Source organism: Geotrypetes seraphini, chromosome 2 (genome assembly GCF_902459505.1).
Source record: "Geotrypetes seraphini chromosome 2, aGeoSer1.1, whole genome shotgun sequence".
NCBI classification, from domain to species: Eukaryota; Metazoa; Chordata; class Amphibia; order Gymnophiona; family Dermophiidae; genus Geotrypetes; species Geotrypetes seraphini.
In genome coordinates, this window is record NC_047085.1 from 231,124,215 (window position 1) to 231,151,791 (window position 27,577).

A 27,577-nucleotide genomic window follows, 5' to 3' on the forward strand; every position below is an offset into this window, starting at 1 on the left:
AGGATTCAAAAGCAAATTAGATGCACATCTCCTTACGAGAGGCATAGAGGGATATGGGTGACTAAAATTTACACCAAGTGTACACCTGACTGGACCTCCGCATGTGCGGATCGCCAGACTTTGTGGGCAAGGTTTGTCCATACACTTTATATTAGAACATAAGAACTGCCATCTCCGGATCAGACCTTCAGTCCATCGACTTTACTGATATGCACACTGCTTTTATAGTTTCTGCCTACGAGACTGCTTTTACTTTCTGAAAAATATTTGTTAGGACATATGAACAATTAAGACATCGTAAGAACAGCTGAACAGAGATTAACACAGAATGCACATATAAGAACCCTGGTGACCATGAAGCAAAGGGAAAACCAGTGATCAACCGAGGTCTATGGGATGGAAAAGAAGGAAAATGAAGCAGGCTAGATGGTCCTTATACGACATCATATTTTATGTTTCCATAAAGTTCCTTAGATATACTCATTTCTCAAACATCTCTCCAAGGACCTTATTGTTAAACTGTTTCATGGTCAACTCAGAATTCTGGGGAAAATCAAAACCATGATGTGTTTCCACAGGTTAGTCAACCCCCCTAACCCAAAAATAGGGAGAAGGATAGAGACCTCCAAACCAAAAAAAACAGCCTAAAACTTATAATTTTCATTCTGGACTTTCTACTCTTCGGCTGGCATTTGAGAGCACAATCACACTATTCAGCTAGTTCCTGAGGAAGAGGGGTGGTCTCTCCTTGAAACGGAGCCCCGTTGGACGTGTTTATTTTCAGCTGGTTCTTCTGTCCTTCAGACTTGATTGGAAGAAGCTAAGTATTTTTGCTTATTTGATTTTGTTAGTGTTTCAGCCAGCCTGGGTGACTTTGGACGCTCCTTACCCTCGGAAGAGGGATAGAGACAGCCAAACCAATTTACTGCTTAAATGACTTTTTTCACTCATTATTTCACTTTATTTTTTACTTCCAGCACGTTTGTGCACTAGTAAATTTAGGTTGGAAACCCAGGGATGTTTCACGAGTAATACCCGTCCTGGGTTTTGATTGTGGCAGCTGGTGCTTTAGGGACTTGTTCCCATAGCAAGCTGTGAGACTGAGGGTTTTCCATTTACACCATTAATTATTAGTTTTAGGCTGTTTTTTTGGTTCAGAGGCCTCTATTCTTCTCCCTATTTTTGGGTTAGGGGAGACTTTTTTTGTGTTTGCTTATTGAGGTCTTCCCCATTTTGGGTTTTTGCTTTGTCCACAGGTTAGTTCACATTTGTCATCCGATAACATCCAACTGGGCCCCTGAGGAAGGCGTGTTTGCCGAAACATGGACCGTGTAGGGTCTGTTAGGATCAACACATGTGGATTATCATATGTTTTTATATATTTTTTACTGTGAAGTTTTAACAATAAATCATCATTTAGAACATCTTCACCCACAGGTTTGATGCAACGTATTTGGCTGCACTCTGAGTCACTCCTAGTGCTAACTTGCTGTAGGTTATGTGAGTGATAAACTGCTGACAAGAAGTCTTGTTAATCCATGGTATTATGCTTTGATTCCACCACAGATATAGGATCTCATAGACCATGTAGTGTCTGAAGAGTAACACCAAATACCTGATCCATTCCAGATCTTCTCAATCAATTTTCTAAAGGCACTTTGTGAGCTCTTGCCATTGAATGACATGAATCTGCTCACTGGATGGTGCATTTCTCCCTGTCTCGTGAATGTCCTTCACCAAGGACCTTAGCCTTGATGTACTTCAGGTCACTGTTGACACTTGGTCTTCGAGCAAAGGGTGAAATCATGCCATAGGCATCTACTTCTTTGAGCCGACGCATCCTGAAGGATTTTTGATGGAATGCATCCCCATACTGCAGAGAGATCTTCCGATGGAGGGCTGGGCTCATTTCATGAGGTAACTTAGCCATGCTGAAAAGCACCTGAAACATCTCATCCACATTAGAATTCTTCTTGGCAGAAATCTCAAAGTAGGCACAGTTCTCGTCACCAGAGACAAGGCGTTCAGCTTCTTCTGAATGCACTTTCCTGTAGTGTTCGCCATAATCGTTCTTGTTGCCACAGATGACCATGGGGAACTCTGCCAGCTCTTTGGTTTTGTTTTTCACACAGGATTTGACTTCCAGGATCTGCTTCCTTAGCCTCTTCACCTCATCAAAAGAATCTCTGTTGTCCAAACTGAACACCAGAATGAAAACATCTCCTGAAATCACATAAAAAAATTAAACAAACCATTAGCATCTCCCTTTTGTCTGGATTTTCTTTTTTTCTCTGTCTTATCTTTCATTAAGACCTTTTAATGAATGATCTATGGTTTTAAGTTCAGATCATGGGGACCCAGAAGGCTTTGATTTGCACCAAATGATTCTATTAAGACTAATTCATGTGCTCTGAGATGTCATTAGAAATCCAAGATGCAGAAAACAGTCCAGCCAATATTTAAAGCGAGTTAACTGACCAGGAGCAGCCGTTACCTGTTTAACTCTCTTATCAGCAGCACTTAAATCATTTGCTGAAAATGCCAGCTAGCTTCAAAGTGCAAACCAGCTATGTCAGGGGCATTCCGGGGGTGTTTGGGGGGCAGAGTCTGGTTAGCTCCCTATATTTGGAGCCAAATGGCCAGCGTTAGCACATACTTAAGACCACATATGAGGTAACAAATGCCTGGTTAGTTCTGAGTATTGAGTTAACTGGGTATGTGCTAACTGGCTTTAACCCCCCCCCCCCCCCGATATTCAATGCCAGTGACCGGGTACGGCTTAATATTGAAGATCCAAAGTAGTATAATGGTACCCATTATACTACTATCCAAGTTCAATGCCAGTGGGGGACATTAACAGTGCTACTCACTGCTGGCTGAATATCAGGGGGGTGGGGGGATGTCTCTTCATTTCTTACTGAAAAAGATATTATATTCTCTGACTATGGTATGGCATTTCAAAGGAAGTTTATCAAGCGGCAATAATCCCATGCTTGGGTTAATATTGTACAGTACTTATCCAGATAGCACCACCTGCCCTCCAGATAATTGCTGGATTCTGGAACATTCAGCAGCACTCTCAGGATATTGCCTCTGAATATCCTTACAGACTGCTTCAACACTATGGCCCAGATTCTATAAAAGATGCCTACAGTTAGGCGTCTCGCTGATCCAGGCCTCTAACTTATTTAAAAAGCTTAATTGACACCAATAACAAGCAATTAGCACTTCCTAGTTGACTTAAATTAAAATGAATTGTGTGGCGGTGTCTACCAGGAAGTAGGCGTGGCTAGGGGGGACTATTAAGGTTTATTTTTCATTTGATATCCCACTTAGGGGATCTTTTACTAAGGCACGCTAGCTGATTTAGCATGCGCTAAATGCTGACGCGTCCACAGAATATAATGGCTAGCGTGCCTTAGTAAAAGACCCCCCATAATGAAAAAGGTCAAAGTGGCTTACAAAAAAAAAAAGAAATCATGATGAAAAGAACGCCAAAATTAAAAGAAAAGATAAAACAATCAAACAAGAGACATTGTTACAATAACAACAACAACAACAAAAAAATATATATATATATTAAAAATATACTATTAAAATGGATCATGGGTATGTTTTGCATAGAGGCACTTAAAGTGGACAGGCACAGGTATTTAGGCCAAGAAAACCCTGACATTAAAAAACCGCCTTGAAAGTTCTCGGAACAGGCAGTATATCAAACGCAGGATAAACTTGAAACTTGAAATTTATATGCTGGGTTAAGCCTATGTTTCTTTATAGAATAGACCTCTATTGCACCCTCAGAGAACCTAAATCAGTGGTCTCAAACTCAAACCATTTGCAGGGCTACATTTTGGATCTGTAGGTACTTGGATGGCCTCAGAAAAAAATAGTCTTAGTAAAGAAAAGACAATTTTGCATAAGGTAAAACTCTTTATAGTTTCCTTTTGGCTAAGTCTTAATAATAATATTGTAATTTATAGCTAAAGAGACATATGATGAAGAAACTGTTTTGTTTTACTTTTGTGATTATGATAAACATACCAAGGGCCTCAAAATAGTACCTGGCGGGCCACGAGTTTGAGACCACTGACCTAAATGGAGGTGCTCAGTTACAGAATTACCCCATGGAGTTACTTTTCCAAGGGTATACTCCAAACTTTGAGAGTTAGGTTTTTAAATTTATTTTAGTTATTAATATACCACCTATTAATTGTCTAAGCAGTTTACATTCAAGTACTCTGTACAGCGCTGCATATGCCTGGTAGCACTATAGGAATAATTAATAGTAGTACTCGGTCACTTGTCCCTATCTGTCCTGGTGGGCTCACAATCTGAGTGACTTGCCCAAGGTCACAAGGAGCAGCGCAGGGCTTGAACCCACATCCTCAGGGTGCTGAGGCTGTAGCTCTAACCACTAGTCCTTCCTTAAATTGCTTTCTTGACAATTTACTAGTGCTGAGTCCCTAAATTTATGCTCAAAATTTCAATAAACTCCTGTATTTAGGGGTTCCTTAAGCCTGCAACTATTCTGCACTTAGGTGATAAGAAAATATATTGCAACCAGGGCAGGATTAATTCTTTGAGGGCCCCTAGGCACACATGTACCCCACCCCACCCTGCCCACCCCTATTTATTTACCTGTTTTCTTATTTACTTCTTTATTTCCACTTGATTTCTTTTTTCTTTTATTTTAAAATTCAAAACAAAGAACAAAGATTACCATACCAGTGCCAGTGTACAATTTTCTTCTATGCAACCCCCAAACATCTCTGAAGAAATCCTCTCTTCTTTCCTAGAGGAAGAGATCTTCAGCTGGCAGGGCTTTGGGAAGCCCACCAATTTATATTTTGCATTTGGGTAGTTAGTGCCCACCATTTTATTGGACTAATATAATTCTCAATTAGCTTTCAGAGGTTAAAACCTCTTTCTTCAGCTCTTACTGCTGTTACAGTATCCCTGTTCTGACCTGAGGAAAGGAATTATGGTCTCTGAATTAATAAAGTATTAAAATTAGTCCAATAAAAAGTATCACCTTATTTCCATTTTCTATTTATACATATTTATCAACACAGCAAATATAATATTTTATCCTAAAGCAAAAGAATAAATAAGATAGAAAATTTTTCCCTACCTTTGTTGTCTGGTTTCTGCTTTCCCCATTTTCTTCCTTCCATCCACTGTCTGCCCTCTCTGCTTCTTCCATATGGCATCTGCTCTCTTTCTATGCCTCTTCCAGAAACTGTCTGCCTCTCCCTTCCATCTCTCCCTCTCTCTCATTTGTCTGGCATCCATTTACTCCCCCCATGGTGTGACATCTGCCTTCTTCCCTTCTCTCTCTCCCTTCCTCCCAGCAAATTGTATCATGTCTCTCTCCTCCTTTCCTCTCCCCAGATCTGGTATCTGTGTACTCACCATTCCCCCATGCTCTAGCATCTCTCTCTCCTCTCCCTTCCTCCTTTTCTTCCCTGATCTTCCTTCTCAATTTATTTTCTGCCTCTGTCTAAATTCTTTCTTACTATTCAGTCCTCAATTTCCCTCTTTCATTGTGTCTACTAGGGCTGCCCGATTCACTGATTCATTTTGGGTGAATCAATTCAAAAACAAAAAAAATTGGCCTCCCGATTCATTGTCTGACCCTCCCCCCTCACCTCCTAAAGCAGGATCGGCAGCGCTGCCTCTTGCTGGCCGGCCACTGCCGCTCCTCCTTTAGAGGGCAAGGGGGAAGGGTCAGTCGTGAAGTGCTGCAGTGTCCGGTTTCCCCCATGGCCTCTCGCGCCTCCATTTACCTGATTCCAACAGGGAGCAGCCTGCAGAGAGGATCGCCGGTACTTTTAGAAATCATTGCCGGTTGCCATAAACCTCAGGAGCTTCTTCCCTCTGCCACGATCCTGCCTCTGACGTCAGAGGAGGGGCGTGACTGCGGCAGAAGGAAGACAGCTCCAAAGGCCTAAGGCAACCTGCAATGATTGCTAAAGTAGCGGCGATCCTCACTGCAGGCTGCCCCCTGCTGGAATCAGGTAAATGGAGGTCAGGGAAGAACACACAGGCTTTCTGTGGGGGGGGACAGTCCTTTGGGGGGGGGGGTAGTGCAGGCCTTCAAAGGTGGGGTGCAGGCCTTCAGGGGTGGTAGTGCAGGTCTTTGGGGGGACAGACCTCCATGGGAGGGGGCCCTGGTGTAGAAGTACACAGAGGGAGGGATGGAGAGAAGGGGGTTTCAAAGAGATGTGCATATGCCGGACTTTAGAGGGAAGAAATAATGGGTCTAAAAACAGAGGAGAAGGAGAGAGATGGTGGACAATGGGATTTAGGGATGAAAGGATCAGAAAGGGAGAGATGGTGGACCCTGGGGTGGTTGGAAAGGATGGAGAGATGCTGGATGAAAGGGTAGTTGAGAAAAGGTGGATCTGTGGATGGAGACGAAAAAAAGGAAAGATGTCAGACCTCCGGGGGAGGGAAGGGAAACGGAAGGGGAGGACAGAGATAGAAGATGGATGGTTAGCACAGAGAAAGAAGAAAGAAGGAGACCCTGGCAAGCAAGTTATCAGAAGACAACCAGAGCCTGGGATAAACAAGATTTGAATAATGACCAGACAACAAAAGGTAGAAAAAATAATTTTATTTTCTGTTTTGTAATTACAATATGTCAGATTTGAAACGTGTATCCTGCCAGAGCTGGTGTTAGGCCGCAAACGTGAGCTAGGATTTAGCAGAGAGAGGAAAAGTCTTTTTTGTTTGTTTATTTTGTTTACACCACAGTGCCAGTGTGGTTAGGAGAAGGCAAAGGGGGTGAAGAGGGTATAAAATAAACCCACCAGGATGTGCCTACTAGGCTTACCTTTTAATCCAGCCCTGATTGCAGCAACAATATTTTTTTGCATTACAAATGCTTGAAAACCAGTTTAATAAAAAAGCTGATGAAATGCCCATTGAGAACATAGCTAAGGAAATTATCTTAAGAAAAGAGGGTAAGTGTTGACAGAAAACCAGCAGGACAGTGAGGGCAGAGGCTAAGGACATGCAGTATTGACAATAAATAAGATCCTGAAAAGACTGCATCTGTTATGACTATTATTCCACAAACCAAAACATCTCCTATCTCTTGACCGATTTTAGGGGAGATTCTAGGAAATTTGACGGAAGTTCTTCATAAGTTCTGCACAAGGCTAGGGAGACTGTGAGCAGTAAGGACAAGCGATGATAAAAAGCCACAGTAAAGTATTATTTATTTTATGTATCTACTATGTTCGTTATCTCATTCTTACAAAAATGGCTGGGGTGGGTCACTCCCCTATTGGATGCAAACAGCTCACTTCTGTGCATTCTGAAAGAGTTTGCCTTGACCCGCATCAGATATCTCTACTGAAATCCAGACCAGAGTCTCTGCCTGCCTGTCCGACATTGCCACCTGGATATCTCACCGCCGTCTAAAACTGAATATGGCTAAAACAGAGCTGCTCATCTTTCCGCCTAAACCCACCTCTCCGCTTCCCTCGTTCTCCGTCTCTGTGGACAACACTCTCACCCTCCCCGTCTTGTATGCTCGCAATCTCAGGGTCATCTTTGACTCCTCTCTCTCCTTCACTGCCCAGGTACAACATATCATTAAAACCTGCTGCTTCTTCCTCTATAATATTACCGAAACCTGACCCTTCCTCTCTGAGCACACTACCAAAACCCTTATCCATGCCCTCAGTGCCACACGCTTAGGCTATTGCAGCTCGCTACTTTCAGGCCTTCTGCTTAGACATCTTGCTCCCCTCCAATTTGTCCAGAATTAGATTGCATGACTCGTGTTCTGTGAGAGACGCTATATTCACGTTACCCCTCTCTTAGAGTCACTTCATTGGCTTCCCATCCATTTCTGAATACAATTCAAACTTCTCTTACTGACCTACAAATCCACTCGCTTGGCTGCCCCTCACTATCTCTCTTCACTTATCTCCCCCTATGTTCCCCCCGCGAGCTCTGCTCTGCTGGTAAGTCCCTCCTGGGTGCCCTTCTCTTCCTCTGCCAACTCCAGACTCCATCCCTTCTGCCTTGCTGCGCTGTATGCTTGGAACAAGCTGCCTAAATCCCTACGACGGGCTCCGTCTCTGGCAGTGTTCAAGGCCCAGTTAAAAGCCCACCTCTTTGAGAGTGCTTTCGACTCCTAACTCCTCTCACCTTGGGTTCTGTATCCCCAACCCTATATGTCATATCTATCTGTCCAAGTTAAGATTGTAAGCTCTTCTGAGCAGGGACTGTCTATTAAATGTCCAAATGTACAGCCCTGTGGATGCCTTTCAGCGCTATATAAGTGATAAATAGTAGTAGTAGTAGTAGTAGTAAAAAAAAAAAAACATAAGAATTACCGCTGCTGGGTCAGACCAGTGGTCCTTCGTGTCCAACAGTCCGCTCATGCGGTGGCCCTTAGGCCAAAGACCAGTGCCCTATCTGAGTCTAGCCTTACCTGCATATGTTCTGGTCCAGCAGGGACTTATCTAACCTTTTCTTGAATCCCTGAAGGGTGCTTTCCCCTATGACAGCCTCTGGAAGAGCGTTCCAGATTTCTACCACTCTCTGGGTGAAGAAGAACTTCCTGGCATAAATAGGGTGCTACTAAGGTTTTGATGCCTACTGGCGCCTAAGTCCAATTTAGGCACCACCAAGTGTGATTCTGGAAATAGCACTGAACTTCAGATTGACATGTGTTCCTCGGCCCCGTTTATAAAATCAAGGGCCTTTGTGCTGTATATGGAAGAAATATAGGGAAGATGATTAGGTGAAAACCACTATCACGATGCCTCACAAAAGTCCTGAGTTCCGATATTCCGACCGTGGGAGTTAGCTGGGCTGGTGCCGAGCCTGGATATTAAACACCAGGCCATTTCCGGTGACCGGCAACAAATATGCAGTTTGTTTTTGGTCGATATAAACTTATCTGGCTAAGTCGACATTTAGTGCTGACCGGCCATGTTTATAGTTGCCAAAGACAGACCAGCTATTTACACAGCCCGATTTTGCTGCTAAACTTAGCCAGCTAGTGCTTTAAATTTCACAGATAACCAGCTCAGTTGCTTGGCATAGCTGGCTATCCGCTAAGGCCTGGATTCTCTGTACCAGTGTTCTTCAAATGTTTGACACCTATGGACCGGCGGAAATAAAATAATTATTTTGTGGACCGGCACCAGTCCACGGACTGGCGGTTGAAGAGCATTGGGCTAAGTCATGGGCCAGACCCCGCCCATCTCTGCTCCAGACCCCGCCCCCACAATAGCAGTAATTGTAACACTATTTTTTCCATTCATTTTTCATATATACGCACAATATAATCTTATTAACACATAATGGTAATGGTTAACTACAAAATTTAACTACACAAAGCACACTATATGCTTCTCAACATTCATTCCTACCAGAACACAGATAACCCCTAAGCAAATATGGGACCAAAAACTAAAAGTACTAATATATACAAAGGAAACCCTAAGATTCAAGACTCTGCATGCAGTACAACCCCAGAGAAATAGAAACAAATGCATTTCTTCCTGAACAGTGCAAAATATAGACAGCAGATGAAAATTCTCAAAATTGACAATTCAATCGCTAAATTGAAAATAAAATCATTCCCCCTACTTTTGTCATCTCCCTCCCTCCATGCTGTGCCTCAATTAGATGCATCCCTCTGCACGCTTCTGCTCTCTGACCTCCTTGTCAACGTGCCATCCCTTCATCACGACAGTTGGGCGAGACTGGGTGTCCTGCCCTCTCTTGTTTACAAACAACGCTTTGAGAAAGCCAGTGTCTCGCTTGTCTTCCTCCCCCCCCTCTGCAAGAAACATACCAGCGCTCCCACCTGGCCGTTTTATGCTGCCCGCGGCCGGCTCCCTCTTCCACACTTTCGCGGTTTGCACAAAGAAAGGTGCGGCGGCTCCTCACGCATCCCTCATCCGGAAGCCTTTCTTCTGACGTTGCGACGTCAAGAGAGAAGGCTGCTGGTTCAGCCGCAGGACGCGCGTAGGAGCCGCCACCCACAGCTTTGTGCACGGATCTCGGGCTGCCGCGGACTGACAGGAAATTTCTGTGGACTGGCAGTTGAAGAACACTGCTCTATACAGCACGGATTGTGTGTCAGCACCGTATAGTGAATCTTGCCTGGAGGGCTCACAATTAATCTAATGTACCTGGGGCAATGGGGGGGATTAAGTGACTTGCCCAGGGTCACAAGGAGCAGGGTGGAATTTGAATCCACAACCTCACGGTGCTGAGGTTGTAGTTCTAACCACAGTACCACACTTCTGGTGCCTATCTTCAGTAGCGTAGCGAAGATGAGTGGCGTCCAGGGTCGTGGCAGCGCCCCTACCCTGCCCCCTTCAACGCCCCTCCAGCCACACATGCGCCCCCCCCCTTCCCCGTACCTTTTTAACTTCGGCATGAGCAGCCACCAACTTACTGCTCATGTTGGCATCGGTGCTCTCTCTGACGCCACGTCCTAGGCACGTCCGGAAGTGATGTCGGAGAGAGAGCCAGAGCTGACGCGGGCAGCACATTGGTGGCTGCTCGCACCAAATTTATTAAGATACGGGGGAGGGGAAGGGAAGGGGCAGTGAGGAGGAGGGGTGCCAGTGCACTGAGGAAGATGACGTTGGGCGCAGACCATCCCCCTTGCCCCCCTTACTGCCTGTTTTTGTTGTGAATCACGCCTACTTAGGCGCCTTATGACACCTAACGCCACTTCCGGCGTTAGCCGTGCCCTTAGTGGCATTAAGCGCTGTAAAGTGCCTATGTAGGTACGATTCCGGTGCCTATTATTTGGGCACCAGTAAGCACTTTGCTATATTTTTGCCATTTTAAAAGGCATTTGTCAATTAACGTAGGTGCCGGTAGGGCGCCTAGGGGCGACTAATTTTAAACGCTGTTTCTAGAATTCCCCCCCCCCAAGCTCTGACATTCAGCAGCCATTTTGCGCTGAATATTAGAGCTTAGCTGACTAAGGCCCTCTTTTACAAAGGTGCACTAAGCATTTTGGCGTTGATTTAGCGTGCGTTAAACCAACGCGTACGTTAGCCGCTAACGTGTCCACAGGATAACATGCACGCATTAGCGTTTAGCGTGTGTTTAGCCCGCGCTAATATTTACCGCGTGCTAAAAAGCATAGCGCACCTTAGTAAATGAGGGTAAGCGTTTGTTTATTTAAGATTTGATCAAACTAAAATGAAATTAGGTACTTGAGAAAAATCACCCTGTCCTGAAGGTTCACAATCTAGCTAAAGTACCTGATAAACTAAAAATAAGTAATAACAACATATAATACATTTCCAAGATCAAAAATCAAAGAAATAGAAAATTGAAATAATGAAATAAGACAAAAAGAAATTAAAAATAAAACAAATTTAAGAGATAGAAAAGTCTCTGAAACGGCCTGATAGCAAACAGTCATATTTTAGTGCCGGTCTTAATACACTTCACAGATCTGTCACTGGCAGAGCTTGAGAGCATCAAAGAAATTAACATTTCTAAAACTGTTATATGAAATAAATAAACCCAAATCAACACGAATCAGTGCAAATTAAGATAAATTAATGCAAATTGCGGTCCCCATTCCATTATTCAATTCGGGAGAGCCATTTGAAAAAAATGTGCTTTTAGATGTCTCTTAAAATTTTGAAATGATTCTTCCTTCCTTAACTCTACTGGTAAATTGTTCCACAATATTGGAACCAAGTAGAAAAATGCACCATTTCTGGTTGAGGCAAGGTGAACCTTTGAAATATGAGGAACAGCTACTCTATTGTCATTTAAAGATCTCAACAAGCAACTAGGTGTGTAAAATAACACTAGATTAGAGAGATATAATGGTTGTAACTCAAATAATGCCCTATGTGCCAGCATCAGGATTTTAAATTTAATTCTAATTTAATTGGTAATCAATGGAATTTCAAATATAATGGAGTTATGTGTACTGTTTGTAAACGTTTCAGTTGCCCAACTGTTATTCCCGCAAATACCAAGTTGCCATAAAACAATTTAGATAGAACAAAAGCATGGATTAAAGTATGTAACAATTTCTCATCCAGGAAATCTCGAATAGCTCTAAGTTGTCTTAATGCCCCAAATCCTTTCGCAACTGTAGATGAAACCCGCTTCTCAAAATTCAAATGACAGTCAATTATAATTCCCAAATACTTAAAAAACTATCTACTATCTCTATATGCTGATGGCGTGGTGAAAGATCTACAGTGCTCCCCTGCGAATTCGTGGTCCCGGTCATTCATGGTATTTTCCGTGTCAAAGCAGCTCCTGATTGCTGAGGCCCGACTTTAGTACAGGAAGAGGCGGTCGGAGCATATTGCGAGTGATTTCCTTCACTCGCCGGCGCTCCGGCTTCCCTCTCCTGCTTCCCCTGCTAAAAACCGTATTCGTGGTTTTTCAACATTCGCGGGGGTTCCTGGAACGGAATATCCCGCGAATATCGGGGGAGTACTGTAGTTGTGGTGTTACCTTGTCACCGGAAATACAACATGCTACTGTTTTTGACATATTCAGTATTAGTCCATGTTCCTGGCTGGTGAAATAGTTTTGAATATCGGGAGGCTGGTCTTTGACAATGTGGGGACATAGCTCAGCAAACCAAAGAAGGTAGCAGCTGACCCAAACTCTTGTGAGGCCCTTTGTCTATCAATGGGCGTGAGCTACATGGAAAGCTAAGTCACTGTTAAGATGCATCATTGCTAACCCTAACTAAACACCTGATCTATCACCATAATCTACAAAGAGCTTTACAGTAAACTGAAGACGGCAGTGTGTCCACTCCAAGTGAAATTTTATAATTCCGTTGGGGTTACCATATGGCTCCATAAAAAGGAGGACGGATTGAGACATCCAAGTTTTACTTAAAAACAATGGAAGTAAAACCCGGGTGTCCCAATCCGTCCTCCTTTTTATGGAGCCATATGGTAACCCCAGTTAAAACTAGGAAATCGCTGAAAGTAACTTATTCCTGAGAAATATGAAGGAAAGTGCAGCTTGGATTTTAAAAAAAAAATCTTTTGTATGGAGCCATGTTTGCTGGATATTTGCTCTCCAGAGCACAGTTAGCTTTTGACGTTGAAAGCTGCCTCTCTTGTTATCACTTCTAGCATGGTGTAACCTCTGACTCGGCTATCCACACATACCTGTTAATATGGAAAGCCTCCTCGTAGCAGGAAAGGGGTGATTGCCTGATGTGTCCAGGATATCTAGCTGGTACATATCGCCTCGGATGTTATAGACCTTGCGGTGGAAGTCCTCGATGGTCGGCGTGTACTGGTCCTCAAAGCGCCCATTGAGAAACCGTGACACAATGGAGCTTTTGCCCACCCTGGAAGCTCCCAGAACCACCATACGATAGGAGTTTTTAGCCGGGACACTGAAAGTGCAGTTCCCACTGGACACGGTCTTCATCATTGCGATGTGCTGAAATGATAAAACATGGACGTATGTTTCACAGAACAAAACGAGCTCAGTAATTATATTCAGTCAACTCTCGTTTCATATATTTCTGCGTGACTTTTCTGTGCAAAAGTTCCTCCTACTGAGGTCTTTCCATTTATGAATCTATGCAAGTCTCAATGCAATTATAATGTCTCTCAAAGAACCCCAGGCGTATATTATCACAGTACAATAGGCAAAGCCTTGACATGGCAGAACGAACTGAAAAATAAACCCAGAGAAGGGGGTGTTCAAAAGCAGATACAAGTCTATAAGAAAAGGTGCACGGCTTTGCAAATTACATAGTTACATGGGGCAGGTTTATCAAAGGATTGTTCCAATTCTGTGTCGGTGTTTTACCACTGAAAATAAAATCCAGAATTAGAATGCAAATCCTTATAAGGCAATTGCTTTTTGCAATTAAATTTCAATAATGCAATGAAGTCTGGATATTATAGAGTATCGTTGAAAAATTTCCCCTCCCCTCCCTCTCTTTTATGCCTATTCTGGTGTTCTTTTTGCAAACACCTGAAAACTTATCTTCCCGTTTCCTAAGCCATGGTAGAGGTTTCTACCACAGCCCGGACTCCGGAGTGCTAAATGCTCCAATGCTCAAAGAATTCCTAAGAGCACTGAAGTAGCGTCGGAGCATTTTAGCGCTTTGGGCCACAGTAGAAACCTCTACCGCGGTTTATTAAAAGGGTGTGTGTGTTTTTTGTTTGAAAGATGGATTTCTCAAAGTTTTTGATTCAGTCCTACTTTTGACAACAAGGATTAGTAATTTTGTATTTTAATATTATAACAATTTTGTTGTAACGCACTCTAAATCCTTTGGAGATATTGTGGAATTTAAGAGATTTATAGCATAGCATTTTTTTTTTTTAATATATTTTTTTATTAACTTTTTCAGATAAATACATCATATACATAAATTACGCACAACAACACATACAATAATTATATCCAATACAGTCATGAAGACAATCAAAATAAAGGAAAAAAACATATAACCTAAAACAAAATTAAACATACAGCAAAACCAAAGGCAGAAGAGCTGCAGATTCTCTTTTCAGACATAGAGGAGTCAAGTGAGATTACAATACGTTTCCACAGAAATCATCTAGCGGGGCCCAATTCATATTGAAACTAGCATAGCATTTTTAATGTGTTTCTTTTGGACTTTTTGTTGTTTGATTTTCTATTCTATAGAGGTAACAGAGATGTCTATTAGGGGCTGTTTCAAAACCCTAAGGGCTCCTTTTACTAAGGTGAGCTAGCGGTTTTAGCGCGCGCTTAGCGTGCACTTCAATGCCGCGCGCGCTAGACGCTAATGCCTCCATAGAGCTTGTGTTAGTATTTTCCGTGTAGCGCGGGGTTAGCGTGCCCGGCATTGTAGCGCGCGCTAAAAACGCTAGCGCACCTTAGTAAAAGGAGTCCTAAGACATAGAAACATAGGCCCTCGTTCACAAAGGTGCGCTAAGCGTTTTAGCGTGTGCTAACCAAAGCGTCCGAAGGATAACATGCACACGTTAGCATTTAGCGTGCCATTATCACACGCTAAAAAGCATAGCACACCTTAGTAAAAGAGGGGGCTAGAAACATGATGGCAGATAAAAGCCGGATGGCCCATCCAGTCTGCCCATCCGGAGTGACCTTTATCTCGTCCTCTCTCTAAGAGATCCCACGCCTTCTTGAATTCAGACACGGTCTCTGTCTCCACCACCTCCACCGGGAGACTGTTCCACGCATCTACCACCCTTTCTTTAAAAAGTATTTCCAGCCCCAAGAACGTCTAAATTCATACCTGTTCCAAAGTAGAGAGTTGCACGAGGACAGAAATCCCACCCGTCCCCACCAGGATCCTCTCCGTCCCCACCCGTCCCCATCAGGATCCTTTCCATCCCCACCCATCCCTGCAAGGAATTACCTCCATCCCCGCCCGTCCCCATAAAAAGCAGCAATTACTTCTGACAGGATCATCAATTCCACAGTTTCTTTTGCTGTTTTCCTTGTGGAATCTCTGGTGGAACCCTTTTTTTGTTTTCTGTTCAGGTAATTAACTTAGAAACCCCCTCTTTTACTAAGGCTGATGTGTCCGTTATATTATATGGACGAACTCTGTTTCCAAAGCCTTCGATCCCCATGGGAGTCTCGTTGGCTAGAGGGGGGTCCCTGTGGGAGTCCCATGAGTTAGGGGGGATTCCTGCGATCCCCGTTCCCGTGCAGACCTCTATTCCAAAGTACACGTGTGTGTACACACATATTTTATGAAATACAGTCTGATTTTCAGCCGGTGGAACTCAGTGTTCCTTTAAATGCTGTCTGCCACTAGCTAAATGTCACATGATGGCCCCCTATCTGGGCACTGAATCCAGGTGTTTGGTAGTACCTGGAAGCAAGTTAACAAAGAGGCCCTTTTAGTAACTCTTTGCCTGTACTTACGGCATCTTAAAATGGCTTACCACATAAAGTGCTCAGGGGTCCTGCAGTAAGTTTCCAATCGGTGTGTACTATCTGTATGCTAAAAAAAAATTCTTATTTTTTGTTGGAGAGGGCACGTCTGGGGTGGAGAGTAGGCATTCTTGTAGCCTAATGGTTAGTGCAGTGGGCTTTGATTGTGGCTAAAACTGGGTTTGATGCCCACCTTGGGCAAGTCACTTAACCCTCCGTTTTAGCAGGTACGAAACTTAGATGTCAGCCCACTAGGGACAAGAACATAAGAATAGCCTCACTGGGCCAGATCAGTGGTCCACCTAGCCCAGTAGGCTGTCTTCACGGTGCTCACAAGTACCTGGCAAAAACCCAGAGTATCAACATTTCATGCTACTGATCCCAGGGTAAGCATTTGGTTTCCCCATTTCTGTCTCATTTGCTATGGACTTCTCCTCCAGGAACTTATCCAAACCTAATTTAAACTTGGCTACATTAACCGCTCTTCTGGCAACGCGTTCCAGAGCTTAACATAAATAGCAATGTTTTTCAACTTCTTCAAGCCAAGTACCCCCTAAGCCTAACAAATACCAACCGAGTACCCCCACCTAAGCTCCACCCCCAGACCCGTCTAAGCTCCACCCCTGACCCCACCCCCATAATAATAGTACTAATTGTAATGCAATTTCTTCCATCCATTTTTCATATACACACAATATAATCTTAGTGATACATAATGGTAACCACAAAATTAAAAAAAACACAAAGCACACAGAGAAAATGTTAATTATCATTTATATTTGAGATTTTTTTTCAAAGAGGTCAAGGCAGATGACTTTAATATATGCAATGTCACCTCAGTAACAACTATAGAAAAATAGACATATATAGTGCAAAATATAGGCAGCAGATATAAATTCTCATAACTGACACTTTTTGATCACTAAATTCTAAATAAAACCATTTTTCCTACCTTTGTTGTCTGGTGATTTCATGAGTCTCTGGTTGCACTTCCTTCTAACTGTGCATCCATTATTTCTTTCTTTCTGCCTCCTGCACACTTCCTCTCCTCCAGACCTCATTCCATTCCCCAACCAACATCTCTCTCTGTCCACTCCATGAGTTCAACTTTTCTTCCTCTCTCCTCCACCCCTATTGGTGGCATGTCCTTTCTCTCTCTCACTGTCCATCTGTCTTGAGAGATCCAGGCATCTCTCCAACCCCATTTACTTCCACATCCAACACTTCGCCTTCGCTCTTCCCCCAGATCATGTGCAGTATTTTTCACCACTGCCCACCAGCCCCATGCCCATTTCTCCTTCTATCACCACTCTCCAACACCATGCCACATCTTTCCCTCCATCACTACGCCCAACATTCCTTCCCCTTGCATCCCCTTCAATCTATCCCTCTGGTCCCTCTCCACCACCATATCCAACATTTCTCCCTCTCATCCTTCTATTCCTCATACATCTCTATCTCATTCCTCTCTCTCTCTCTCAGTGACAGGACAAGAGCACACCGACATTGCAGTGCAGACAATTCGGCGCAAGACCCCAGTGTGCCATTGAAAAAGTTAATTTTAAAGAGCTCCAACGGGGGGGGTGTGTGTGGGGGTGTGTGGGGGGAACCCTCCCACTTCACTTCATACTCTTCATGCTGCGGTTGGGGGGTGGGGGGGGTGCAACCTCACACATTATAGAGAAAACTTAACTTTTCCCTAAAAAATCAGGAAAAAGTTAAGTTTACTCTATAATGGAGGGTTCCAACACCCCCCAACAGCAGTGTGAAGAGTATGAAGTAAACGGGGGGGTCCCCATTCACACCCCACGTCGGAGCTCTTTAAAAGTAACTTTTTAGGTGGCGTGCTGGGATCTTGCGCCAAACTGTCTGCGCTGCAATGTCGGTGCGCTGAAGTCTTGTGCACGAATGATTATGAACCCTCTCTCTCTATGCCCAATTTCCCTCCCTTCTGTGTCCTATGTTCATGGCCCCTCCCTTCTTTGTCGAGTTTGTGCCCCCCCTCCCTGCCTTCCAGCCTTTGTCCCAAAATTAAGTTGTACACCAGGGATCCCTGCCTACCGCATGTTGAGAAACACTGCTATATAGAATCGCACCTAGCGATGCCTGAGCGAACTTGGGCTTCCCTGTGGAAGGTGCCTGTATATTGGCCAGATGTCACCTGGCCTAATTTACCAGTGCCTAACTACAATGCCTAGTAACATCTACGTCATCCACGGCTTTTCTCCGCCCCTAACCGTGCCTACTTTTCATGTATGTATTCTTTAGGTTTTAGGGGGGAGGGTCTTGACTTAGGTGTTGCTAGGCACTGCGCGCATATCGCCCACAACCTAAATTAGCAATTAAAAAAATTGTTTTTTAATGGATTTTTAATGGCATAGTTAATTAGCATACCATTTAACTCATTAAAAGACAATTAAGTTGTGCCTGAATTTTACTTATGCGTCGCTAGGTGTCCGTGATTAGGGCACCTAATATAGGCACTATTTATAGAATCAGGCCCTAAGAGCGTCCATAGAAATCCTATGAGCGTCAGAGCATTTAGCACCCCGGGCTTCAGTAGAAACCTCTACTGCGGCTTAGTAAAAGGGGGGGGGGGGGGTAGTGCATATGAACAAGTTACTTACCACAAAACACTTTGGGGTCCTTTTACTAAGGACCCCAAGTGCATCTTAGCACGTGCCAAATGCTAACGCGTGCAAACGCGCCCATTATATCTTATGAACATGTTGCCACACATTAGCATTTAGCGCACGCTAAGACGCACTAGCGCGCCTTAGTAAAAAGACCCCTTTGTTTTCATGCATGTTAACCATGGATTAGGGCTTAATGCCCTGTAGTAAACATGCTTCATGGTCTCATGCATAAAATAGGGCCTGTGCTATAACAAGAGAAAAATAACATGTCTTAACGGTAGCCCACGCTGATAACTATGGACTGAATGGCACTCAGATTTGGGCACCAAACAGAATAGACACTGAGCGTTATTCTGCAAATAGCGCTTCAAGATGGGCACCGTTTGTAGAATAGCGTGTAGGCTGGGGTCCAAGCCCAACTTTAGGCGCAGATCTCCAAATTCCATAATGCTAGGCCTGTCTTTAGTGAATGCCCTTAACCTGCCTGTACATAAGAACATAAGCAATGCCTCCGCTGGGTCAGCCCTGAGGTCCATCGTGCCCAGCAGTCCGCTCACGCGGTGGCCCAACAGGTCCAGGACCTGTGCAGTAATCCTCTATCTATACCCCTCTATCCCCTTTTCCAGAAGGAAATTGTCCAATCCTTTCTTGAACTCCAGTACCGTACTCTGCCCTATTACGCCCTCTGGAAGCGCATTCCAGGTGTCCACCACACGTTGGGTAAAGAAGAACTTCCTAGCATTTGTTTTGAATCTGTCCCCTTTCAACTTTTCCAAATGCCCTCTTGTTCTTTTATTTTTCGAGAGTTTGAAGAATCTGTCCCTTCCCTCTCTATGCCCTTCATGATTTTGTAAGTTTCTATCATATCCCCTCTAAGTCTCCTCTTCTCCAGGGAAAAGAGACCCAGTTTCTCCAATCTCTCAGAGTATGAAAGGTTTTCCATCCCCTTTATCAGACGCGTCGCTCTCTTCTGAACCCTCTCGAGTATCGCCATATCCTTCTTAAGGTACGGCGACCAATATTGGATGCAGTACTCCAGATGCAGACGCACCATTGCACGATACAGCAGCACGTTCTGGTTGTAATACCCTTCTTGATTATACCTAGCATTCTATTCGCTCTCTTAGCGGCCGCTGCGCACTGTGCCGTCGGTTTCATTGTCATGTCCACCATTACCCCCAAGTCCCTTTCTTGCGTACTCTCCTTCAATAACATCTCTCCCATCGTATAGCTGTACCTCGGGTTTCTGCTTCCCACATGTAGTACTTTACATTTCTCAACGTTGAACTTCATCTGCTATCTCATTGCCCATTCCCCTAATTTGTTCAAGTCCCTTTGCAATTCTTCGCAGTCCTCTTTAGTCCGAGCTCCACTAAATAGTTTGGTGTACTCCTCTCATGGCCACATTCCCTTTTCAGGTGGGCGCTAAAGGATTTACGAGTGCATCTTTAGAGAATAGCATGCAGCATGATGAGCAGTTTGCGCACATGAATCCAAATTGCTGCCAATTGGAGTCAATGATTGTTGGTACCCAATTACTGTCACTAAGGGGGGAATTCATCAAGTAGCATTTGGGCTTTATGTCACGGTAAATCAGGGGTGTCAAAGTCCCTCCTCGGCCGCAATCCAGTCGGGTTTTCAGGATTTCCCCAGTGAATATGCAGGAGATCTATTTGCATGCACTGCTTTCATGGTATGCTAATAGATCTCATGCATATTCATTGGGAGAAATCCTGAAAACCCGACTGGATTGCGGCCCTCGAGAAGGGACTTTGACACCCCTGCGGTAAATGGCCCTTACCTCAACTTAAATAGCCCTAACGCTGCAGGTCCAGAAATAGTGTGGCGATAAATATCGCAGCCCATTGCTAAGTAATGAGGTGCATAATATGCAAATGCATGTTTTGCATCTCATTACTATGCAAATCAGCTAAAGCGATTTGTTGTGATATAAAGTACCAGAAGTCGCGTTAAGGCCAACCCCTCCATGTAGGACCCCCTCAGCTCTCTAACCTCCCTAGTGGCTACCTCCAAATTCCATTGTGGTCCATTGTGGGGTCTGGTGAGGCCTAGTACGGTCGGCTACAAGTGATGCTGAAGCCTTCAAGGTATCAAGGTGCGGTAAAGGGTGAACCTTTACAGCACCTTGATGAATCCCCCATACAGGCTCATTACTTAATTAAATTGTGTGTGCAAATTGGCAACGCACTCAAATTTAAGTGCGTATTTTTAAGCGTCATTTATAGAATTCCCCTCCACACCCCTATGTATTGTATAACATATATGTGCATTTTGCAAATCCATTCCACATATTCCTAACTTTTGTCCTTAGGAAAACCTACACATATACCAACTAAAAAGGCACCGCTATCATCATCGTTGTCAACTTTATTTGATATTCCAGAGTCCGTAAAGACATCTAAGCAGTTTACAATTTAAAACTAGAAGGAAAAAAAAAGGGGACAAACATCAAACTGGGAAAGTACAAAGGTTACAATCATAATCCATAAAGGAAAATAGAAACACATTTAAAATGTATTATGCAAGGAACATACAATAGGGAAGGGTCAGGAGTGTAAATTGACAGGACTTATGTAAGTCTGGGGTACGGGGAGCTGCAGTAGAAAATCACCAAGCACAGAAGAGACCCCGAGATGAAGAAACAGAACAGCTGGACTGAAATTGTTATAAGAAGGCTCAGAATGAATAAACAGTATAATAGGAACCTGATAAGAAGAGTGGTGAAAAATCCAGGCAACTATGTAAATGAGAAGGAATGACCAATACGTGCTGCTGAGGGTGTCGGGGAATTGTAAAGAAAAGGAGGAAGCCCAGAACAAAAGGCACATTGGCAAGAAAAGGGCTCAGCAAGTAAATATGAAACCCAATAGAGATGCTTGGAAAGAAGAGGCAGGACCCTATATGTTGGCACTGCATACACCTGGGTAATTTTATAGGTGCTTATTTCTTTTTTTGTAAATCTTTATTCATTTTTATACGTACAATAAGTGTGATAATACATAAACACATTTGCACATTGAGAATATCACTTAATATTCAGCAATAATACCAATCATAAAATCTTATCTCCCACCCTTTCATAATAAGTAATTAAATTACTTTATATAAGATGTTATACTTAAAATCCCCCCCCCCCTGAAAAATGAACTTTAAGAATTAAGGGAAAAGTAACAACTCATCATTACAAAATTTTGTTAATGGCTCCCACACATCTTGAAATTTCCTAATATATCCTCGCTGTGTTGCCATTACTCTTTCCATTTTATACCTATGATACAATGAATTCCACCAAAAATTAAAATTTAGTCTACTCCAGTTCTTCCAGTTATAAGTAATTTGTTGAATGGCAACCCCAGTCATTATGAGTAATAGCTTGTTATTATTCGATGATATCTGACTCTTTGCTCTCATTGACATACCAAATAATACAGTATCATATGACAATGCCATTGGATTTTCTAATAAACAAATAATTTGGTCCCAAATTGATTTACAAAAAGTCATAATAAATGGACAATAGAATAACAAATGATCTAAAGTCCCTGCTTCGAGATGACAGTGCCAACATTTATTATAGGTGCTTATTTCTGAATGAAAAATACTAGTTAACGCACAAAAATGCCTTATACAATTACCTCCCCGGAGGGCAATTATGCACAGCTAGAGAATGACACCGGGGACAAATTTTTCGCCGTCCTCCCAGGAACTCAATTTCCCTGTCTCGTTCATGTGAGATTTGTCGCTGTCCCTGCCCCATTCCTGTAAGCTCTGCCTTAACCGCACAAGCCTCGAACGCTTAGGATTTTAAAGTGTTTGAGGCTGGTGCAGATGAGGGCGGAGCTTGCAGGAATGGGGCAGGGACAGGAAATGAGTTCCCATGAGGACAGGGAAAATCTGTCCCCGTGCCATTCTCTGTGCACAGCTTCTGTTCTGAGGTGTTATAAATTGTATATGGAAATGTTTCTTTTCCAGCTAATTAGGTTCTCTGTGGGTACAAAAATCAGTGCTTATCAGTGTTTTGCGACAGAGCCTACCTTTTTGGGTGGAAGCAGATATGCATGTTTGAGTCACTTAGGAGTCATCAGCGCAGAAAAGACCCCAAAACTGCTGAGGATACAAGATAAGACAGGGAAGATGTGAGAGAGGATCAGGGGAAATGGCTGTTTTATGATGTCATAAAACAGTCTGTAGTGTTTCTCTTACTTTCTTGCCCTACAATGATACCACATTTCCTTGTTTCCCAAACCGCATAGCAATGCACAGAAGCGCCTCACAGCAGGATGCACGAAACGAGAACCATTTCAAAGATTTTTGAACACATTTTGAATACGACAATAATCCTGTGTGTGGTTTGGTAAGACGCTGCAATTCCTGAGAGCTCATGTCTCCACCTGGTCTCTTGCAGATGGTTTTGTGTAATAGAGAGGGATCAAATGGACTGAGCAACGGGTTTAAACATCTGGAGGAGCAGCACGACACTGGGCTGGAATCCATGCATTTTCTATCTTCTCATTTCTCACGACAGATATTTCTCTATTGCTTCACTAACACTTGCAAATGTTCCAGATTTTCAGCGTTTGATATTTTGTGAAAGAGGTGTTTGTTTTTGAGTTGCCACTGTTATGAGACCTGCGCTTTTCATATGCCAACACAGCCCACACCCATAAATGGCGGGCAAAACTCTGGAGCAGTGTCTCTCAAACTGTGTGCCAGGGCACAGTGCTATGCCCCAAAGAGATTCCGGGTGTGGCACGAGAGATTCCAGAATGTGACTTTAATTTTTAAAAATTCCCTTCACAGTACACTAGAATAGATGACATGTACGTGTACGTTACATTCGCAAGAGTCTATCAATGTTATGGGTGTGTTTGCGTAAGGATACAACCGCCCGCCCAGATGTGCATCGTTCTTTGATGTGATTGGTCCTTGAAAATGAACAGCTGCAAAAAAAAAAAAAAATCACTCTCCTAAAAGTCATCCAAACTGCTTATAATACTAGAAATGTCTTCATATGCAGTCAAAAATATGCTCAGAGTCATGAAGGCAAAAACAAGGGGCGAACCCCAAGAATATCACCTCACCACCCGATCATTGCGCACATCAAAAAGCTCTTTCTTTACTGCCTATGCAGTCAAACTTAATTAGATGTTTGTAACAAGAGAACTTATCTTTGTTGGGGGTTCCGACGTGGCCCGTTTCGTTCCTACGTCAGGGATGCAAGATTCAAGCAAAAAGATTTTAAAGGTGGCATCTGTCCTGCACTCAAACGGCTTAAATGCCATGCAAAAGAAAAGGAGGCAGGTCAACGATGATTGCGGCATTTCGGATGGTGAAAAAGCACGTTAGCAAATCAGATTGAAAAGGAGGCTTACAGAAGAGACAAACGGTAAAAACACGTCCATATAGTGAGGCTGAGGTCCGATTGCCATGTAGGATCCGTCATCGCTAAAATCTCATAGAGGTCTGTCAGAGCCAGAAACTACAAGCGGCACGGATACGGACCTCAGATTTTTAAGGACGTGCGGGTTTAGATCTGCGAGGTCCGTCAGGTCCGCGTTTTACCCCTTCCCCAGTGGAAGTAGCCTGCATTGTTGAAGGGGAGACACTGCTCTGGAGTATCATCCAAGGTGGAGGGAGTGCTGTACTGATAATTCCTGTTGCTTCCTCCTTGTTTTGGATCGTGATCCATTACTAGGTTTTAGCAACTGATGGAAAACACCAATTGTGTGCTTTTCTATCTTTATTGTGATCCATACATCATCTTATCTCCAATTACCGAGCTAGATTCATAGATGTCTATAGGCAGAGCATACTGGAATAACCAAATCTACTGAAAAGAACTTGAAATGACACTTGGAAAGCAATTTTCTAAGGAGGCATCTACTTAGGCACAATTTTGCAAAGAAACATAGACACAAGATTTATGCCTGCTTTGCAGGCACGGAAATTTATACAGGATCTCAAGCAGGTGCAAATGTCCACGCCTGCACTATTTACACGGACATGCATAAATTAGCCTAATTTATAATCCACTCGTGGGCTTTCAAACCCCGCCTGTGCTCCACCTAAACTCAACCCTTGTGCACGCTTACTGGCAACGCATGTGCCATCGCATCAACACCCATGCTCTGAAGCCAGTTGGCATTTATGCTGGCACTTATGAGATGATTGCATACCTGAGGTGACAATTTGGTAAACTGGCACCAAGATATAGGTGCCACAATGCCACGCACAATGCCAATTCTTTAACTGCATCTTGGCACCAATAATCTGTTAAAGAATACGAGCGTGAGTGGGCGTTGACCTCCCTTAAGCTAGGTGGCAACAGTTGTGCCAAGTCATTGGCAATCATAGCTGTTGGCAACTAAGTGTGTCCTGAAGTGCACTTAACCTATAGGTTTACACAGCTATCTCAGAGACACCCCCATGACGCATCCATTCTCTGGGCAACAAAACAAAGGAGAAAGTCCAACTTTGTCTGCAGAAAAAACCAAGCAGGAGAAACAAACAAAACTGCAGACTGTGTACAAGATGCAGGCAAAAATTTATTGTACCAAAATTAAAATGCAAATAAGTAAAATAAAACCCTTTTACCAATCAAGGGACCCGACACGGTCCGTGTTTCGGACAAACCTTCGTCAGGGGTCCATGGTGAAAAAGGTTGGGACATACCATAAAAAAATGAAGATAAGTAACAAAGTGCCTGTATATTGTGTTCGCCGAGGATTGCTGCAAAAAGTAAAGCGTCTCAAGGAAGCAGCAATCCTCGGCGAACACAATATACAGGCACTTTGTTACTTATCTTCATTTTTTTATGGTATGTCCCAACCTTTTTCACCATGGACCCCTGACGAAGTTTGGCCGAAACACGGACCGTGTCGGGTCCCTTGATTGGTAAAAGGGTTTTATTTTACTTATTTGCATTTTAATTTTGGTACAATAAATTTTTGCCTGCATCTTGTACACAGTCTGCACATATTCACTTACACCAGGGGTCTCAAAGTCCCTCCTTGAGGGCCGCAATCCAGTCGGGTTTTCAGGATTTCCCCAATGACTATGCATGAGATCTATGTGCATGCACTGCTTTCAATGCATATTCATTGGGGAAATCCTGAAAACCCGACTGGATTGTGGCCCTCAAGGAGGGACTTTGACATCCCTGACTTACACCAATCACATGCGTGTTATCATTCTAGAATTTACATATGTAATTAAACTCTGAAATTTGTTGCCAGAGAATGTGATGAAATCAGTTATCTTAGCGGGGTTTAAAAAAAAGGTTTAGCTAATTTCCTAAAAGAGAAGTCTATAGGCCATTATTGAGATGGCTTGGGGAAATCCACTGCTTATTCCTAGGATAAGCAGCGTGAAATCTGTTTTGTTACTTGGGATCTAGCTCGGTACTTGGGACCTGGGTTGGCTGTTGCTGGAAACAGGATACTGGGCTTGATGGACCTTCGGTCTGTCCCAGTATAGCAACTCTTATGTTCTTATCTTTAGGTGCCGATGTATAGAATTGTTCTTGAAATGTTTGGAATACTGGCCTAAATTCACACATGGGTGCACATATGCGCTAAATGCCATTGAGCTACATATTTGACAGGTAAGCAGGCACATAGGTGAAGCCTGGGCAGAGCCTGAGCAGGTCTCATACTCATGTACCTTATAGAATACTCTGGGTTATGCGCATATCCAGTTCCAATGCAAATACTCTTACAGCTCTATGGCTGCCTTAAGGGCTCACGTGTCACCGCAGAAATATGTATCTACCTGCGCACGCCACAAAGATGCTTAATTAGAGAATTGTCCTCGGGAGATAATTCTATAATAGGGTGTCTGCAATTAGGAGTCTTGAAGGCAGGCAGTAGGTACCTACGTCGCTTTAGAGGATGCTAGCGTTACCAGGTATATATGTGCTTAACATCTAGGAATGAACACTTATGCCAGCCACCTATCATACAGGGTGCCCTATCCATGCTCTGACCCTATGCACCTATGCACCCTATGACCTCTTTGCAAATAACTGCTTTGTAACTTCAGTGAATGTTTACAAAAACAGTGCTTAGCATGCTGGCATATAAGTGCATTCATGTTCACATAGGAGCATACAAGCTGTTACTCAAACCAATGTTTCCCAACCCTGTCCTGGAGGACCACCAGCCAGTCTGTTGTTGTTTTTTTTTTGGGGGGGGGGGGGATAACCCTAATGCATATGTATGAGAGAGATTTGCATATAATGGAGTTGACAGGTATGCAGATCTGCTCCATACATATTCATTAGGGTTATCCTGAAAACCTGACTGGACAGGGTTGGGAACCACTGCTCCTAAACATTTACATTTGTAACATGTGCCGAAATGTTAGGTTATAGAATTTTCCCCTTGCCATCTAATTCCTGCTGTCAAATCCTGTATCTCAAAATTATGAACAGGCAAAGTGCAAAACACATCACTGTTCACCCTTGAAGATCTATTTTCTTAGATTAGATACATCTCAGACAAGACTTAAAATGTGGTAGACGTTTACCATTATATTTGGCATTTATCTCTTCTGCGGGCTGTACTTTCTCTCTTTCATGCATCTCTCTTCTCTTCTTCAACTTTTATGCTCACCTCTCACGCCAACTCATTTCTCCTGCCTGTCTGTGGCGTTATTTATCACTTTCTCTTTCATCCTTGATGAAAAAGGACTGGCCGAAATCCCTCCAACCACATAACAATCACAGCAGAGTGCGAAAGGAGAGCAATTTTCAAAGACTCGGAATAAGACGACGATTCGGCGAAAAGAACGACGATTCGGGCACGTCCGATCTCGCACAAGAGGCAGTAACCCTCGCTTACCTTTACTGGCGGAGCTTCGAAAATCGAAATCGGTCACCGGCCGAGGCTCATGTCGCTGGACTCTGGACGGGGCACCCCATCAGCTCCTTTGGGGGGGGCAGTGCAGCCTTCTCCAGACCCGGGGTTAGGTCTTCGGGAACCTGGGGCTGGAGCTACACGTCCCCGGCAGCGTCTTCT

At 43.5% G+C, this 27,577-nt stretch overlaps 1 protein-coding gene across 1 annotated transcript; it reads right to left on the minus strand.

Moving 5' to 3' along the window:
- Positions 1-28: 28 nt before the first annotated feature.
- RASD2 (RASD family member 2) lies at positions 29-27,577 on the minus strand. The gene is made up of 3 exons (XM_033935159.1): positions 27,401-27,577; positions 13,158-13,437; positions 29-2,223 (listed from the first exon to the last, which is right to left on the minus strand). The coding sequence occupies exons 2-3, from the start codon at positions 13,426-13,428 to the stop codon at positions 1,694-1,696; spliced, it is 801 nt and encodes a 266-aa protein (XP_033791050.1). The 5' UTR covers positions 13,429-13,437; positions 27,401-27,577; the 3' UTR covers positions 29-1,693.

Coding starts and splice junctions, on each gene's coding strand:
- RASD2 (XM_033935159.1), bottom strand. CDS start 13,428: ATGATGAAGACCGTGTCCAGTGGGAACTGCACTTTCAGTGTCCCGGCT. Junction 2,224..13,157: donor GAGGCTTTCCATATTAACAG/GTATGTGTGGAT, acceptor ATGTGATTTCAG/GAGATGTTTTCATTCTGGTG.